Source organism: Elgaria multicarinata, chromosome 7, assembly GCF_023053635.1.
Source record: "Elgaria multicarinata webbii isolate HBS135686 ecotype San Diego chromosome 7, rElgMul1.1.pri, whole genome shotgun sequence".
Taxonomy (NCBI): Eukaryota; Metazoa; Chordata; class Lepidosauria; order Squamata; family Anguidae; genus Elgaria; species Elgaria multicarinata.
The window spans coordinates 77,430,678-77,449,205 of record NC_086177.1 but is presented as its reverse complement, the minus strand read 5'-3'; the positions used below and the strand labels follow the sequence as shown (position 1 = coordinate 77,449,205).

At 37.6% G+C, this 18,528-nt stretch overlaps 1 protein-coding gene across 6 annotated transcripts in view; it reads right to left on the bottom strand.

Annotated features, from left to right (window-relative positions):
* Window positions 1-18,528, bottom strand: part of ZFHX4 (zinc finger homeobox 4) — a 207,507-nt gene that overhangs the window by 28,126 nt on the left and 160,853 nt on the right. For 4 of the 6 annotated variants that reach the window (XM_063130863.1, XM_063130869.1, XM_063130864.1 and 1 more), the window contains exon 5: window positions 4,016-4,138. The exons of the other annotated variants lie outside the window; for them this stretch is intronic. In XM_063130863.1, coding sequence (XP_062986933.1) covers window positions 4,016-4,138 — 123 coding nt within the window. The remainder of the gene's footprint in view (window positions 1-4,015; window positions 4,139-18,528) is intronic. 6 annotated transcript variants of the gene reach the window in all.

Genomic DNA, 18,528 nt, shown 5'->3' with positions numbered 1-18,528 from the left:
ATTTGTTATGGCTGTTGCTACAGGAAAAGCTCTATTTTTAAAAAAAATATTACTTGCTTAAAATGTTCAAAGGCGGAGCATAGGCAATGAAGTTTCCAGAACTAAAGCCAGGTGAGCTCTGGCTGATTTAAAGCCCTCATTATGATTTGAATTTATAAAACCCAAAGCAGCAACAACAAAAGGTGTAATCCTCTATATAACACAGACAGACCTGACCTATACATACTTACTTGTGAGTAAATCCCATTGAACTCAATCATAATTCAGATTAGGCATACATAGGATTGCACTGTAAATATCAGAAGGTCGGTACATAATATTATCAACACTTCACAACCAAACAAAAAAATAACGGTAAAAAAAGATATAAAACAAAGGACAAATGAACTCTATACTTTAGTTACAATGCTTTGTGTCTTAATCTACCCATTAACATCAATGCAGTATACAGACTAGGTCTAGTATGTTCCCTCTGTGGTGAATTTAGTATTTTAACAAGTTTCCTGTGACGGGAGTGAGCCAAAGTTAAGCCTTTGCACGACTAGCAGTTGCCAAACAGCAGCAGTTTAAAGGAGTATAGTCTGATTTATGTGACATTTGCACTATTCATAGAACTGACAATGCATTATTTAATAGGAAGATTTAGAAAGGTCTAAATCATGACTTTTCTGTGGAGAGCATTCCACTTATATCACATGTATGTCTTACAGACAGTTGATAGACAATCCCTGTTAGCTATTTGCCACAGATGCCAATTATTAATGACATTGTCCAGCACTTTAGTCTGCTTCCTATATGATGATCCACATTTGGAAACTACCCAAATATCTCCATGCAATTATGTCCCATGTATGGGGTTAGTACTGTGCATACTGCGTAAGTCAATTCACTTGTGGAGAATGTGTCATGACAATAACAGCGGCTGCAAAGCATGTGCAGTGGTCGCATGTATAAACTGCATTTGATGGGCCAATTTGTGAGGTAACCTCAATACAAATATTATACCACACTGCGTGGTCCATACCCACATGGGTGTGTAATATATGAAGTGAGCCTCATTCTGAAAACACGTTCTTATATGATTGTCATAACGGTTTGTGCATCTTTTTTTCTAAGCACGGTCTTACTCATTCTATGGCTAATTACCAAAACATCTTTGTTTCTGCACAACATGTAATAAAAACAGTTCAATTATTTAAGTCCAAAATAGGACTTAATTATAAATAAACATTTAAGGTTGCAACGCTATGTGTGTTTACTACTAAGTTCCATTGATTGTAGTGGGAACTCTTGAGTAAATGCATATAGTATTGCCCTACAGAAATGAATAGTCATGTATTACAAGTACACCTGAATTGTAGAAAACTAGGAAAACCACCTACTTTATAATTTGCAAATCCTAACATAAAAACAATGGTTATAAAGAGGTTTATGTTAATGAGAGAAATCCAATAAATGTGTGCACTAATGAAACAGTATTGGAAAACCTATAAACAAATATACCACTTCATTATTTATAAATCAGTAAATTCCATAAAGACTGCATAATTTAAGCCTTCTGACATGTCATATGATGTTATTCAGATTGGAAATAATTCTAAAGTTATAAATGCTGGTGCAGTATTCTTTGTAATTAGAACAAAATCAGAGGATAATTTTTATTGCAATAATTAAGGTGAATTTCCATTGCTCCTTGTGTTGACTACCTTATTAAAAAGTGTTCCCCTTAGCCATGTCAGAAACATATTACATTTTCTATGCAAATGTATTAATCTGGATAAATTCCATATTAATTCCTACACTGTGTTGAGCTGTAATTTGGATTATAATTAATCTAAAGTGGCACTAGATTTAAATGACAATATAAATGAGGCATTAGGAGGCTCTTGTCTTCTGAATGAATATTCAGCAAGCATAGCTTGCTTATTGCCAAGTCTTCTTTTGAAAGCCTCAGTCTGAGATAAGAAAGGCAATGCAGAACAACAGTTTACACAAATGTTTGTGTACTAAACATGTTAATCCTTCCTTTTTTAATAGATACTATGTTAAAGAGGGGTGATAGCACTTTTCTGTCTAACTTGTTAAGTCTGATTAACTTATTGGTTTTCCTGGGACTTCTTTGGCAAGACTTTCAACACTTAATTCAAGAGAAGAAAGCCCAAATTAACATTCAATTATACATAGGCAGTTATGCAGTCATTAAGCATAGTTGTCAGCTGTGTTGAGAATTAAGTCTATGGAATGAATGCCTCATATGCAGAATTAATTTTGAGAATTCTATCAAAACATTCAAAAGGTCAATTTGAGAATTTGAAATATGAACTATTTTCGTAGTAAAAGCAATAGAGCAACAAATTTTCCTTTAGCATCTATTTTAAAGGTATTTTATAGCACAGCTAAAACAATCTTATACCATGTTTGTTGAAGTGCAATTTGAGCATAGTCCTAATTAAACCTGGTCCTTCTGAGAATTTAATCCTCATGGAATCTTGAAAATTCCCCCATATTGTTTCTACTGAAGGCCACAGTTTTTGCCCATTGTCCCATTAACATCTTTGCTTATTCTAAGTATTTTGGTGTTTACATTATATAAACCATGTTGAAAAGATATCTGAAACATATTCAAGGCTTGCTTGATGAAGCTTGATGAAGGAGACAGATGTTTAACAAGTGGCGTTGTCTCTTTTTCCATTACACTTTCACAATGACCCAGAAACGAGCATAAGCAGTACCTCTTTCAGACATCGCCTTCCAAGGAAAGGACAGGTTTGCTTCAAAAGAACCCTATAGACCAAGCTTTCCATGAACAGCTTTTCTTCAGTATCTTAATTTCAAAAGCAAAATAACCACAGTGCAGTCTAGATTTTAGATACTGCAACATCGATAGCCAAGCACAAACTGAGTTTTATTCCTTAAATGTGAATGAATTTGGCATAAAGACAAATCAATATGTTTATATTTCTAATATATTTTAAACAATATTTTAGGAGTATTTTACAATGATCGGCCAATTCAGATTTAAGTAAATTTGCATGCAAAATTATATTTTTTTTGTATAACGAAATGTCTTTATGGTGAATACAAGCTCCTTTATATGCTGCTGTCATTGGGATACAAGGAAAAGATATATGACTACCTGAAACTAATAGACTTCAACCTGTTTCAGCACATCTTCTGCTTCAGTGAATCCAGCATAATGTAACTAGGAATAGCGTGCAGAAAAAGTAGCCAATGTAATATTCATTGTGACCATAGATTTCCATCTCATACATAAAAAGCATGGATGAAGTCACATATTTGCCAAATCAAACACAGAAAAAGCCTTGTGTATCCATGCCAGATGCTGGCCTTGGGTTTGTTTGTGCACAAGTAAATGTCATGACATAGGAGTTTTGTTTTCAAAGACAGTAGCTTTCATTACTGGGCTTCGTATATTCCCTGAGATCAATATTACCCAACTCATAATCCGTTTTCAATGATATTTCCTCTTTCTTAGTCTGAATCATCTGTAAACTTTTTCACTGGATTTTCGGTATTATTTTTCTAAATACCAGTTAAATGCCCAGGAAAAGGGAAGATTCCTGAATGTAAGTGATCATATATCAAGAACAGAGGGTGAGGTGGGGGAAGCATTCCTACATTGTTAGAGCTGCAAGAAGACAAAATTTGAAAGCAGGGGGAAAAAATTTCAAGTGGCATCTAATCCTATGCTTATGAAAAATTAATATGCCATCAGAGGAATCACAAGTACAGCTAAGATTAATGAAAGGCGCTTAAAAAATTACAAGCACACAAACTGATTTGATTAAAAAATAATCTCACTACTCGTCCTATAATATTCTTCAACTTATCCGCATCTATCCTGTCAGATGGTTATGATTAAAAATAGGTCAATGGGAGGCTACTGATAGAAATCACATGCAAAATACACATGCAGTAGATAATAACAGGAATGTCCAGACGGTTTTAAATGAAAGACTATTTTTTAAAGAGTGACAAAATTCTAGCATCTTACCAGAGTCTTTACTAGCTTTTTTGCCTTCACTATTATTTCTCTCTTTCTCACACGTGTCTTTATCATCAGCAACAGACACTGATGAGCTTTTAGCAGACCCTTCTGCATCTTCAACTTGTTCTTCTGTGAACGAGCATAAAAAAATTAAAAGAAGCTAACTTAGGGACCATTCAACATCAATTGTAAACACTATCTTTAATAAGATCAGCACTAAATTTTAATGAGAGGTTTTTTTAAAAAAGAAGAAACACAAACGAGTAAGTTAAAAAGAATGGCACTTTAAAGAGATCAGATATTAATTATTTATTATTTGCAAATTTTCAGATTCAGCCCAGAAATTGCAAACATTTATTTGTCAGAATATTCAGTGATATCCAGTATGATAGAGCAGATGTCTTCATTTAGTAGACGTAATTTATATCAATAAAAACTGTACACAACTCAGACCTGAACAAAAGTTGGCACATGTAGCAATATAATAAAAAGCTAAGAAGACCACTCAAAAATGAATCCTGTTAAGAGTCCACACATCCTACTAATTGCAGTATATAAGTACTGTGTTGGATCTAAACCTCGAGAACTCTCAGTTTTCATCTCCAGGAGGAGCTATTCAGAGTAAATGACACAACTTGGTATATTGCTTCTAAGAAAGTGGCATTACCCACACCTCACTTACATGTTCACACCAGCTAGATTACATGAAAATCTTCACAGTAACTCAACGCAATTTAATTATTCTGTAAATCTTAGCTATGCTGCTACTAGTGGATTAATCTGTTTATGCAGTTAGCTTCTATGCTGAGGCCATGTAGCACTAATCCGTGAAAGGCCTACTGTTCCTTTTCATCTTGTGATCATTTGTCTCTGACTGTGCTGATGTCACATTTTAATGAATTTTAGCAATCTGAGTAATGCCAGATAACCAGACTTGCAACTCCCTACAGCACAGCATGCTGTTTTCATTGCAATACAAACAAAAAAAGAAAGTCATATTTCCCAGTTCAGGTAGGAATTATATAAATTAGGAGGGGAAGGTAAAATGGGATTCAAAACACCAGGCCGCTCAATTTCATAAAATCTTTAATGACCATATAAATTAACCCTGGAAAGGCAAAAGGTCACAGACATGCATTTGCATACACTCGTCTATTCACTTTTGATAAGCAGAGCTTTTACGCAGGGAACATGATACAATTAACCCTTCAGGAACCATACAAAATGCAGCTACCGACATTTTAAGTGTCAAGCATTAACTGAAAATTACACACTGCATAAAATTTTCATTGTAAATGCTATAGTGATTGAAAGGGGAAATCGTGGCCCCTTCCACACCCCATGTTTTATTAATAACATTCTGACAGCAGAATGAAATATCCTCTGTCATATGGAGCAGCTGAGCACAGAAAAATTGCTACTTAGTGCTTTACTTGCCAACTCTGCAGTAGAGCTGTTATGCACAGGCAAACAATTGAAATCAACAATGTCAAACTACAAAAAATATTTCGTGAAAAAATGTTTACTACGACTTTTGATTTTAAAAGCAGGTCAGAACATTTTGCTTGATTTCTTTGCGTATACTATGTTGCAAACTAGATATCAATAACCATTTTATCAACTATACTGGGAAGAGGGGAAAACCCTCTTTTTTTAAAATGTAGATACAGCAATGATCAACAAAAATGGAATAAACCATTCTCACAGCGTTAGCATGCTTATTTCTACTTAGCCTCTCACAGTGGTATTACTAATCAAACACCGTAGGCTCCCTAGTCACAGTTGGAACCAAGGCTTTGTTTGTTAAGGGTGATGAGGGGGCACAGTTTGGGATGCTGTGAGCCTGTGATCGTGACTGGACTGGGTTGTGTTAAAGCCAAGTATGTACACACACGTACGTATGTACATGTGTGCGTGCGTACACACACACACACACACACACACACACACACAGTGCATCTAGCCACAACCCATGGCCTAATACAGCCTATGGCACTTCTATTTTGACTCCTGCTTTGGAATGGACATATTTTCTTCTTTTCCTAGATTTACCAGCCCATTCCCTTTGGGCAGGAAAATGAAGTGTCAAAGTGATACTCAGTGTCCTTATCTTGAAGGGGGCATAAAATTGTAAAGGCTGTCACAGTGCACATTAATAAATCAGTGTGTGTGTGTATGTGTGTGTGTGTGCGTGTGTCAAAGAAAAAACATGACGGTACTAAAAGAACAGCTACGGTATCATCATCTGGGTCTCATCAGACAATTTTTGCAGGGTGCTCTTTTTCCCCCCTGGTATGTGTTTTAAGTATGAGAGAAATTCCCAGACATGTTCTCCTATACATCATCATGGTGTCTGACCTCAGCGTGACCCTGGCAACAGTTTGAGAAATCTAAATGTGAACAAAGACTCTGTGTCAGCAGCAGGGAGAGATTGCGGGGTAGACTTTCCCCCATCAACTTAATCGCAAACAGCAGTTTTTAGGCCCATAACTTTACAGGGCTCCACCAAGCCACAAACACATAACCTTTGGAGGTGAAACTGCCCTCTACCCCCTCCTCCCTTCTGAGATTTTTCTCAGTCCTCTGGTACTTCCTTTGATGTAGCAAGGCAATTAGATCTAATGTTCAAGTACTGCAAGCCTGTTTTATGGTTTCGAAGGTGAGAGCTGTTTATTACAGGTTGGCTCCTGGGGGCCATAAAGGCTTTGCAAATTTTAATCATGCAAAAAACTAATCAAATGTAACTTATACACACCATAAAAATTAATATCATTATTATGCACTATTTAAATTGGCAGTCCTGTCTTTCCAACGGCAGACACATTCAGAAAAATATTTGGCATTCTTATCAGAAATATGTTTGGCTTTCCTTTCGGAAACCTATTTCAGAGACAGAAATGACAGTGGAGCTGCTTTCACTGTCTTCAGAAAAAGCAATAAAGGGATACTGGTTCCTTGCAACATTACAGTGCTGCAAAAAAATTCATTGATGAGACAGAAAGAAATGTAATTGCCACACATACAAACATATTAAGATGTATAAAATAACAAATGTAAAATAATTCCTACCTAATGAATTTCATACATTAAAAAATCAGACAGGTTATGGAATCAGCACTCAATAACTTGTACTTACTGTTTAAAAGCATCAATGTACATTTCTCCCATTTTCTAGTAATTTCACATTTCATATTTACTGAGGGAAGTGAATGGGTTCACACCAGCACAGCTTAAAGAACTATGATTGTGCTTTAGATATGAGCAAGTACTTGTGATCTGTTTTTAATTTACAGGAGTTCTACCAATATACACCTACAAATATAAGCTTTGAAAATAAGTAAAACATGGAATTCAGTCATATTTTAATAGCGAACATAATACTCACCATTGCATATGATATTTTATTCTCACCTGTTTTTGTTTTATCTAAATACTAAAATGCCTTTGAAGTCAAGTCCAAGTTTAACCACTGTCAGCCTTTTCTTTTCAGAAACCAGTTCTAAAGTACTTACTGAAGGTAATGCTACAGAATACTACAGAAATTAGGAAAGCCTGCCATTAAAATGCATCAAAGAAAAAAATAGAATTAAAATGTATGTTTTCTTGACCATTATGTTTTCATTTTTAGTACATGTGATTCACATATTTTAGAGACCACCTCTGTCTGTATAATTTTGCCTCCCCACCTGTGAAATCTGTTAGGGAGAGAAGAGGAGCATTGCTATTTGATTGACTCTGCTGAGAGATCAGCTGTCTTTAGCTCTCCCCCACTGTCACCTAGCAGGCAGCCATTCTATCAGGCTACCTGAACTCTTTCCATCCCAGCTGGCCTTGTAAGAACTATAACTTTGAGAACTGGTGTCAGAACTTGCTTTTTTCTTCCTCCCTCTACATCCCACTTTCCTTGTAGGTCATGTCTTTTAGATTGTAAACCTATGGACAGGGACTGTCATGCTACTTATCCTTGTAAGTCCCTCTGGGAGCCTTTTTGAGTAAAGGGTGGAGTAAAAAAATCAATCAATCAATCTGTGGCACCACCCCCTCTTTGAAGGTAGTTGCTGGTTTTTGCTAATCTTGAGTGGTGTAGAAGGATACAAGTGGCAGAAGTCTGAAATTATTTAGGGAACTATCCAACAGGATCTGGGTAGCAAGAGCAGGAACTTGATCAAGCAGGGAAGCTGCCTAACAGAATCTGTATAGCAAGAGCTGGGTTGCAAGGCTAGGGAACTTCCCCAGGAACATGTTGCCACAGCGACTCTCATAGTGACTGAGTTTTTATAGTGTGGCTGCCTGCTTCTCCAGGGCCTGTGGATCTGGAGTATGAATCAGTGCCTTCCTCCTCCTCCTCCTCCTAAGAAAGGGAAGCTCTGACTGGCAAAATGGGTGCTGCGTTACCAGGCTGGCATATGTTATACAAGGTGGCTGCACCATGTGTCCTCATATGTGCACCATATCCTGCAACATTTAGTCATAAAAATGCTCCAGTTGGAAAGAATAAATAACTGAATATGATATATGTTACATTCATATATTTAAAAATCTCTACACATTTTCAGTATCTTTCCTTTGCCATGCTCAGCATGGTTCCCATTGCTATTCCAGTTATAACTGGCACTATCTGAGGGTGCTTCCAATAAAAGGTCTACTAGTCAGCTAGAAATTATGCAGCAATTTCGTATTTTTTCCTTTAATCGATTTTCTGTGGTAAGAAAAGAAAAAAAGACAGAAGAAGTGTTGGGCAAACGTGGGATGGCTATTGGCAGACAACAATTATGGCTGGGCCCCCATCCCAATAAAATTCTAGAAATGAGGCAGTATGATGGTATCATAGAAGCCTCATCTAGAAGCACCTTGAACTGAGGGAATCAGCTATGTTGCTGTTCTAGACTGTTCTTAGCAATAACGTTGTTCGGTCAAGCATCCATTTTGGCTTAGCCTCTTCTCTGAAATAACCAGACACCCACTAAATCTGTATACACCTCAGATTCAAACTGGACATTATGGCAAACATAAGGCTGATGCTGAAAAAAAAGCAACACACTGCCATATTCTCCTTTCTCCTCTTAATATAAGGAAAGGAAAGGAACCTCTCGTGCAAGCACTGAGTCATTACTGACTCTTGGAGGGACGCCAGCTTTCACTGACGTTTTCTTGGCAGGCCTTATAGCGGGGTGGTTTGCCGTTGCCTTCCCCGGCCGTTATTACCTTTCCCCCAGCTAACTGGGTACTCATATTACCGACCTCGGGAGGATGGAAGGCTGAGTCGACCCGAGCCGGCTGCCTGAAACCAGCTTCCGCTGGGATCGAACTCAGGCCGTGGGGAGAGTTTCGGCTGCAGAAACTGCTGCTTTACCACTCTGCGCCACACGAGGCTCATCTTAATATAAACAGATACTCATTTGTGGCATGACTAGTTTATCTGGCCCTGCGCCACTTCATTGGTTTCTAGTTGAAAAGAGGGAGGAAATCTACACCACAATAATGTCACATCATGTGCCCTAGACATGGGGTGGGGGAGAAAAACAGGTCTGCTGTTTTGCATGGCAATCTCATGTTTGCTGTAACATCTAGCTCTAGCCTAATGTCAAAGGGCCTTGTATCAATGAGGTAGACAAGAACCAGATTTGGTGCTGTTTTGGGAGATGGGAGTTGTACACACTCATAATTTATGTTTTCTTTTATATGTGATCATATCACGGACACAACTGATGATGCAGAGAACACAGCAATATTCTTCACAAAAAGAAGGGGGAAATCATTTTAATTGTACATTCTGTCTTCTTTAGCTCTGGGAATTCTGTTTATTTCCCCCTCATTCTGAATTCCTGAATATTCATTGCAAAAATTGTACCTTACCATGATTATGGTGTATCTATGAATAATTCTTTAATATTTTAATTCTGCTTCATAACCTACATTACCATCGCTTAGTTCATATAATTTCATAACAACTGAACAATATTTTTAAAGAACCAACTACAGCTTAGGAATATAATATTGATCTTAAAGAGTGATCAACTGAATTTTCAAAGGTGACTGGCATTAGCCAGTAATTTTATTTATTCCGCAAAGCCTAATAGGCAGACTTCACATATTTGGCTATTTCTACAAGGATACACAACCATTATACAAGGAAAAGTAGTTTTACTTTAACAGTCATCATTATCTGTCTTTTGGTTGCCACTGTGGGTACTAAACGCTTCTGTTCTACTTATTCCTCCCCATTGGCTATGCCAGCTAGGCCTGATGCAAGTTGTAGGCCAAAACATCTGGTGGACCACAAGCTGCCCACCCATGATCTAGGGTTTAAGGAAGGATCGTACCATCCTGGTCACATCCAGATATGTTGGGGAAATGAAAGGAAGCAGCTGAATGGGGAGTGGTAGTGATGAATCTATTTCTATACCATCTTTGTGAGTCAAACCAAGATGGTTTACAAAAACAACAACAACACCCACCCACCCACCCAAAGACATCTAGGCCCTATTATGCTCCTGATTAGGCTTGCAACGGGGCAAGAATGTTGGAATGGAATTAAGAACAAAAAATATTTGTGATTTATTTAAAAAGAAGGGACCCTCTGGAACAAGGGCCAGATTTGTCTGACTAGAAATACCAAATGGTAAAACTGCTTTTTCTAACAGAACCATATGAAGGAAATTTTCCAAAGGCCGGGTGCTCTTCCTATGTTCATCTCCTTCTTATAGTACATTCCTTTTATTCACAGTCAGTGTACTTGATGTTACTTGGCTTTCTATCTCCATGAAGTTTTATCAAAGAGAAGAAGGTGGGGCATTTGTATTTCCTAGGTCTCTTTCCATTTTATTTGACATGAGCATCCTTGTCAGAGGATCAAGGAATTTTCTTCATACCTTGACCTTCTGCACCATTTCCCCCCTCTCATTTAGACTACAGCTGAACAAGCATCACCTCTGGGATTTAGCTCAGGGATGAGAGATTCAGCAAACCTGCCCCCCCCTTTTAAGGTAGTTAACACACATATTTTTTCTATAAGTATTAACATATTTAACAGATTTATCCCACCAGAGTTCTATAAAAAGATATAGCAATAAAAGACAATTTCATCATATTCATGAGATTGATGTTAAATAGACTGGCCTTATTTTTAAACCCTTGACACCAATATGAAATCTTATAGTATAATATCTGCCAATTAGAGCTAATCTTCGTTAAATCAACACAAGAAAAAGCTGAGAACCAGAAGCAAAATTATTTAGAAAGTATATTTACCTGTTCTCCCCCCCATTTAATGATTAGTCTATCATCTACAGTTAAAGGTGTTAGTACACACTTCTGTTTCATATCTGAATCAAAATTACTTGCATATAAAAGCTATGCTTAGAATTTTGGGCAGAGGTCCTCCATTTTTAGTGTTGTGAGCATTTTCTGCTCACAACAGAAAGAAGTTACTAAACAAGGAAACGTAATGAATAAAGAACAGACTGAACTCTAGACAGTTCTCTGTTCACTGTGACTATGTCTTTGCAATTAGAAACCTTTTAAAGTAATATGTAAATAATTTTTAAAAGTGTACCTACAGCTGAATTGGGCGATCAGTGTAGTCAATTGCCTGGTTTGCACATACCCTATTTCTTCGATTCTAAGACACACTTTTTTCCCCATATAAACATCTCTAAAAATGGGTTGCGTCTTAGAATCGTGGGTGTGTCTTAGCGTGTTTTTTTTCTGTTGGTGGTACTGAAATTAGTGTGCGTCTTACAATCGAAGAAATATGGTAACACAAATAAATAAACCAATGGTTTATTTAAAGCATGATTTGTTGCCCTGCCCAGGGTTTGTCTGGCAGATGATCAAACAAACTCTGTTTTGTTTTCTCAGACCCTGCATTGTTTGTTTTCCTCCTCCTTTGCCCACTCCCTCCCTGTATTCCAACTGCTTTTGTGGCGCTGCAGTACTAGCATGTAAAGGTGTAGATACTTACCTCAGTGTAAGCCCCACTTAACTCAATGGGACTTAAGTACTAAGTAGACATCTATTGGATTGCATTGTAAGTCTGGGTTCAACCCAATATATTTAAAGGAGGAAAATATATATTGGTGTTTATATGCAAATATAGATACCTCAAAGTTGAGATGGATTATTTTCAGCGAACGTACACAATCCTATGCAAAATAAGACCCATTGAGTTCAATTGGCCTTTCTCCCTGGTAAGTGTGTGTGTGCGTGTGTGTGTATGTATGTATGGATGGTTGGTGCCCTACTTTTTCAAGTCCTCCTCCATTATCTAAACAAACAATAAGTAACTGCATTGCTCACTTTTATCGATTATTCCCATCTCTCTACTCTGTTCTTTTATTCATTTTTCTTTCACTTATCTCTCCTCCTCCTGTTGTCTCCTCCAATGTCATAATTTAGATTGCTTGTTCCTTGTGACTGATCTGTTTTATTTTGCTTGTGCCCTGATTGTGGAAAACCAAGAGATAATAGTGGCCATGTCAGACACATGGTGGAACAGTGAATGCTACTGATATACAGTTATTCCAAGTTATGAAATGGCATTGATTCAATGAATTATAAATTAGCAAACTGATACACAGAGTCACAACATAAAGAAACTCCTGGCCAATACAGTAATATGCAGCTATCATCAACCTTATTAACATTCTGATAGTCACCTTGAGATTCAAACAAGAACATTTGGGAACCATCAAAACTAAAGAGTAGTTCTCTCACATAAATTGGGCCATAAGAAAAAACAGCATTTCTAGATAAAAGCTGGGGTCTAAAAGAGGTACACATGGAAGTCTAAATCACTTTTATGCAAATATGAACAGGATTGCTAATTTTCCCATTTGGCTGCATTCCCTTGCACTGCGTTGAGTAGAGCTCCATAGAGTCCCACGGCCTGAAAAAGGGAACATTTTAAGAAATTCAGACAGCCTGCGATGGGAAGGTAGACCCTAAAATCCCTGGTGTGTATGTGGCCCTTTGCATCTCAGCCACAATAAATTATTGTATCTTGGCACTATTAGCTGTGAAAACAACAAAGGCTTAGTTTAGCCAGTTGTTTCAACTTTGGTTTCTAATTTAACATATATATGGGGGGGATTCAACATTGCCCTACCAATGGCAGCCAGCACCACCAGTTCCTGGAGCACATGCAGCCGGCCCTGCTGGTGGCAGCATGAGCACAGCCCCTATCGCCAGTGGCAGCAATGTAGCGCTGCTGGGGGCAAGGCCCTGAACAACTGGAAATGCATGTTTCTGGAAATAGCAGGTCAACCCTTCCAGAAACAAGTGTTATCAGTCATTTGGGGGCTCGTTCCCAGAAGCGCTACACTGCCGCCACCGGTGGTAGGAGCTGCACATGCATTGGACTGGCAGTGCTGGCTGCCAGCAGTAGGGCACCATTGGATACATCTCTATGAATGAAAAATCATACCCAATCCAATACACATCCAATATTTTATTTAATTTTACTTCTGGAGTAAAACTGTCAAGATAGCATTTTTGGTTGGCATGAGTAGCTAGAATAAAAAAACACGGTTGTTCCATGCTGTGAATCTGTTTCTTAACTATGCATTGTGGTGTTTTTGGGGTGTTTTTTTTAACGTCACCTTGAGAATTCAAGATTTGTTGGGTTGCTCAGGGTGGTTAACAAACCGCACTGCATGTTTAACCATCAACACTGCAGAAAACACTAGGCTTTTGGACAACTCAATAACCCACCCTGCCGAAAAAAGTGCTGAGTTCAGACAACAGTTCAACAACAACCCACATATGGTGGGTTAGCATATTGTGTAAACCCAAAAGTAATTATTTGATGACAAAAGTGTAAAAGGGTGGCTAAAGGAAATCTGTGAAAAGGAATGATTTCAATCAGTATTCACTGTAAAAAGGGTTGAGTAATTTCTAGATACACTTTTATTTTCTGGCAGTGTAACTGAAGAATTATGTTAAATAAAGGTGACAAAAAGTGGCATTTTTAACTGATTAAAAATAATTCACCTAAACCAGATGGTGTTGCTCTTCTAAATTTTTAGGAAGTTGAATGTGAATATAACTTAACAAAGAAATCATCCCTCTACACCCTTATCCAAAACCTGAAAAATGACAATAGTAACACTCCCCCAACACACACATTCCAAAAGGATTCAAAGAAGTGAAAAGAGATGCGATCAGGCTTTCAGATGAAATCAGAATTTCAGGATGGCAAAATCCCAAATTGAGTGACTATGTAGTAAAATGGTAGTTGAGCAACAATATTTGTGGACAATTGTAGAAACTGGAGCAAAGCAAAATTACTAAATTCAGATCCACACAAATGATGCCTAAATTGGCTGAAACTGCCGAGGAAAGAGATTTTTGGAGTCTTAACAGAATACTCATTGAAAGAATCAGTTCTGTGTACTGCAGCACTGAAAAAGGTGACCTTAATTTTGTAACTGTTATGAGAGTGATTGAAAAAATACAACAGCAAACATTACAACCCCCATTATAGAACTCTATGCAGTACCAACATTTGGAATACTTAACACAGTTTCTTCTGTAGAAAGTACAGAAAAGCTCATCTGAATATACTAGACACTGGTGGTAGAGCAACTTTAAGGCATTATTAGTTTAGAAAAAAGGTAACCAAGGGAGAAGTGACAGATGGTTACACAATTATGAATAATATGCAGAGAATAGAACTAAAATAATCTTTGTCAAAATACTAAAAACTGGGGTCATCCAATAAAATTGATTATAAGTAGGTATAGCACAAACAAAAGGTTACAAATATAGAATGTATAGTCTTTTAAATAAAGAATTAAATGAATTCATTGAGGACAACTTAACAATGATTAGTAGTTAAGATTTCATGGATTGGGATGAGTTGGAACCTGGGGCAATGGGAACCTGGCTGATGCTGGAGACAAAATGCTGAACTTGATGAGCTTTAAGTCTGATCTAGCAAAGTACTTCTTATGTACTTAAAAATGGGTTAAAATGGGTGACAACATCAGCCACTTTTCTGCTTCATAATTTCACTTCAAAGGCAGAATTATGAGTAAAGCAATGGTTTAAAAGTAGCATACAAATCAGGAAAAATCAGTACAGATTTGATTAGAGTAGCAATGGCACAGAAATGCTTTACTGCTTGCTACATATTTTATGACAGAGATTTTAGCAATTTTGTTTGTACTCAAAATGAACTTTTTCAGCTGGCAAATATCTTTATTCTAGCCTTCTGTGGTAGAAAAGATTGTTTTATAAAATCTTAAAATCTAACTCTCCAAACCGTTCGACATTTTTCTTAAAGTATTCCCTGGATAGATACTAGCACTATTGAAGAGAATCATTTTCCTTACAATTTTAATAGTAATTAAAAGCCATATACTGTCCCTTAATTAACATTTTGTGTTGTTTCTATAATGCAATATGAATTAAGTAAAACAGTTCACTATTGACTATGTCAACAACTACAGGCCTCAGATACCCTTAAATTCTATTCCTACTTCACAATACGAGTAGTAATATTCATCCTGAATTGCTTGTCAAGGTAACATAGATTTATTGACTAACTGCTATCTTACCATGGTGCTTAAGAAACCACTTCTAGTAAGCTGGTGGTCTTTACCATCTTGAGAAGTAGCAATAGGAATTTTACACACCTGCTGCTGATCTGAACTATGAAGAAATAGAGAATTGTCAAGATCCATCCTTCCTCTTGCTAGGATATTATAGAAAAGTGAATTACCAAGTGGTAACATGTTCACCAGGATCAGATACCACTTTATAATCAGTGGGTAGTATCATCTTGTGCCTATGTGCTCACAGGACCTACCACTTGTGCAACAGGGCTTTTGCTGTTCTAAAAATAACCCAAAATCAGCAGAATCATGAGTTTCCGGAATGAGCTACGTCCTAGGAGGGAGCTTGTCCTGATCCAGAAATTAGCATTTCTGCTAATTTCCAGGGTTATTTTTAGAACTGCAAAAGCCCCATTATTTGCTGAGCAAAATGGAGCCAGTAGAGGTGAAGTGGCCTGTTGGATACTGCCCATCATTTGTGGTGCCCTTCACATGAAGCCACAAATGAGCTGCTTTTTCTTGATGCAATCCTATGTGGCTAAATAAGCTGGCATGTAAGTGTTAGAAATAGATACATTACTTAAACATTGCCACCCCAGAGCAGCAACTGAGTAGGAAACACCTACATAATCTGCTCCTTCCATGTGGTTATGTTATTCACACACAACCCTGTATGTATGATCACATCACAAAAAATGGAGCTTTCATGCAACAGTAGTATATTATTTTCACCCTGTATTACGAGTTTCTGTAATGATGTGTAGACAGAAATGTGTCAGGTCACCATGACATGACATGACATACATACATACATATATATATATGGTAAGGGCATAAATTTACTTGTAAAGTGCTGAATGGGGTCTGGTTTGCATAGTGATGTACCTCCTCTGGTATCAGAACACTGGATTTTCGGAAGGTAAAGCGGCCTAGACCTGTGCTTCTAAAATTTCTGTTCCACCTGAATACTCTCTGCTGACTCTCCAAGCCAACTTGGACATACCAGGTCCTGTTATGCCCTGCAGCCAGGGAAGCTTATCAGTCCAAGCAACTTAATTTGAAGACTCTGCATACTTTTCTGATTCATTTTCTTGACTGTTGCATCAAATCGTGACCCCAGCCTGCTTTTGATTTTGCACCAGCTTCTATACCTTCTATTGCTGCCTTGGAACTCAACTGTCTGGCTTCCTCTGACTCTACACTTAGCTCTGCCCCTTTGATCTTCATCTGCCTGACTGGCATGTGACCTCCAGCCTATCCATCTATTGCTCTTCTGCTCTTTGCCTGACTGTACCAAAACTGAAACCCAACTGCATCCTGTCCTGGACCTAGGCTAAGGGCTGACCATTCTGACAACTTTAAAAAGTTAGGTCTTCAGTGTATATTACATTTCGTCCTGCCTCAGGATACTTGATCCTAGTCTCTCTTCTTCTCATTCAGAGACCTAGTGTTATTGCAGGCAGCAAAACTAACTGTGCACAGAAATATATGGTGGCTTTCTCACTTATGCATAGCGAGTCTTTCTGTTTCATAAGCTATTTAAGCCTGCTCTATATACCCGTTTTCTCCTATCTGGCCACAGAATAACTTGTCTCTCTCCTGAACAACCAAATAAGTGGACAGCTTTCCCTTTTGCCCTGCCATTTATATTTGTGAATGCCAGGTCAACCTTTCCTAACAGATACCTGAACTTCCTTTAAAAATGTGCCTATGTCTACGTGTTTATTCATCAAATAATGAAGCTAACACTGCCTTCTGTATAACAGAATATGGAGGATCATAAACTGGGAACACAGGAAGCTGCTTTATACTGAGTAAAACCATTGGTCCAATCTAGTCCAGTACTGTCAACACTGACTAGTAGTCACTCTTAAGGGTTTCAGGCAGGTGTTTTTCCAGGGGCTGATCCTGGGACCTTTGCATGCAACACATGTACTCTTAACACTGAGCCATGGATTCTGGTGGTATGAAGAAAAGGGGGGGGATTCCCATTACAACCTTTGTAAAACATAATAAAAGGGTATAGAAAAGGTTTCTATTGGAATTTTATCAGGCAACAATTGTACCAGATCTGTCAAATACAAATATACAAACCAATCCAAAGTTATTTTTGTTACTGGGAAATATTATTTTATCTATAATCATATAATAATTGTGATGTTCTCCAAGGAACAAATCACTTCAATTTAAATGGATACCTCTTCTAGATCACGCGGGGTACTGCCAGCACAAATGTGCTTCAGGATTTGTTGACTTCTATGGTATCTCATATCCCAATAAATGTGAAGAAGACACCAGATACACATACTTCCTATTAAGTCAAAACATCGTTCAATTAATTTCAAAAATAAAAATGTATTATAGCTAGAAAACCCATTCCTAGTACTCTAACATAACACTGAATTAGAACAGAATTGATTATGTATATTATTTGCACTTCAAATGTAACTGTGGAAATAATCCACACACACTTTGAATGGGCAACGGAATCTCTATTTCGATCGCTACCCCAAGTGGCTTACAATCTAAAAATAGATACAAGAGAATCAGCATTGCAGAGAAGGGATATAAAGGTAGGGGTAAATGAGAAGGGGGAATATGTAATTATTTCAGCTATTTACCTATTAACTCAAAAGATGCAGTAACCAAAACAAAACAAAAACCTTGCACACAGGCTAATTTAGGAAAAAGAGTGGAAAATCTGTGATCAAGCTGCTTGTTGCTTAAATCCAAACTATGGGGCTATTCATGCAACATGTTAACCCACACTCAGGGCTCATCTACACCAAGCAGGATATTGCACTATGAAAGCTGTATATAAAAGGCAGGAGCCACACCAAGCAGGATATAGTGGTATGAAAGCAGTATATGGTATGTGTCAATGGGCCCCAACAGTTGTCAGTGCACTTCCATACCGCTATAAAGAAGCATTTTGGCTCCTGCCTTTTATATACCGCTTTCATA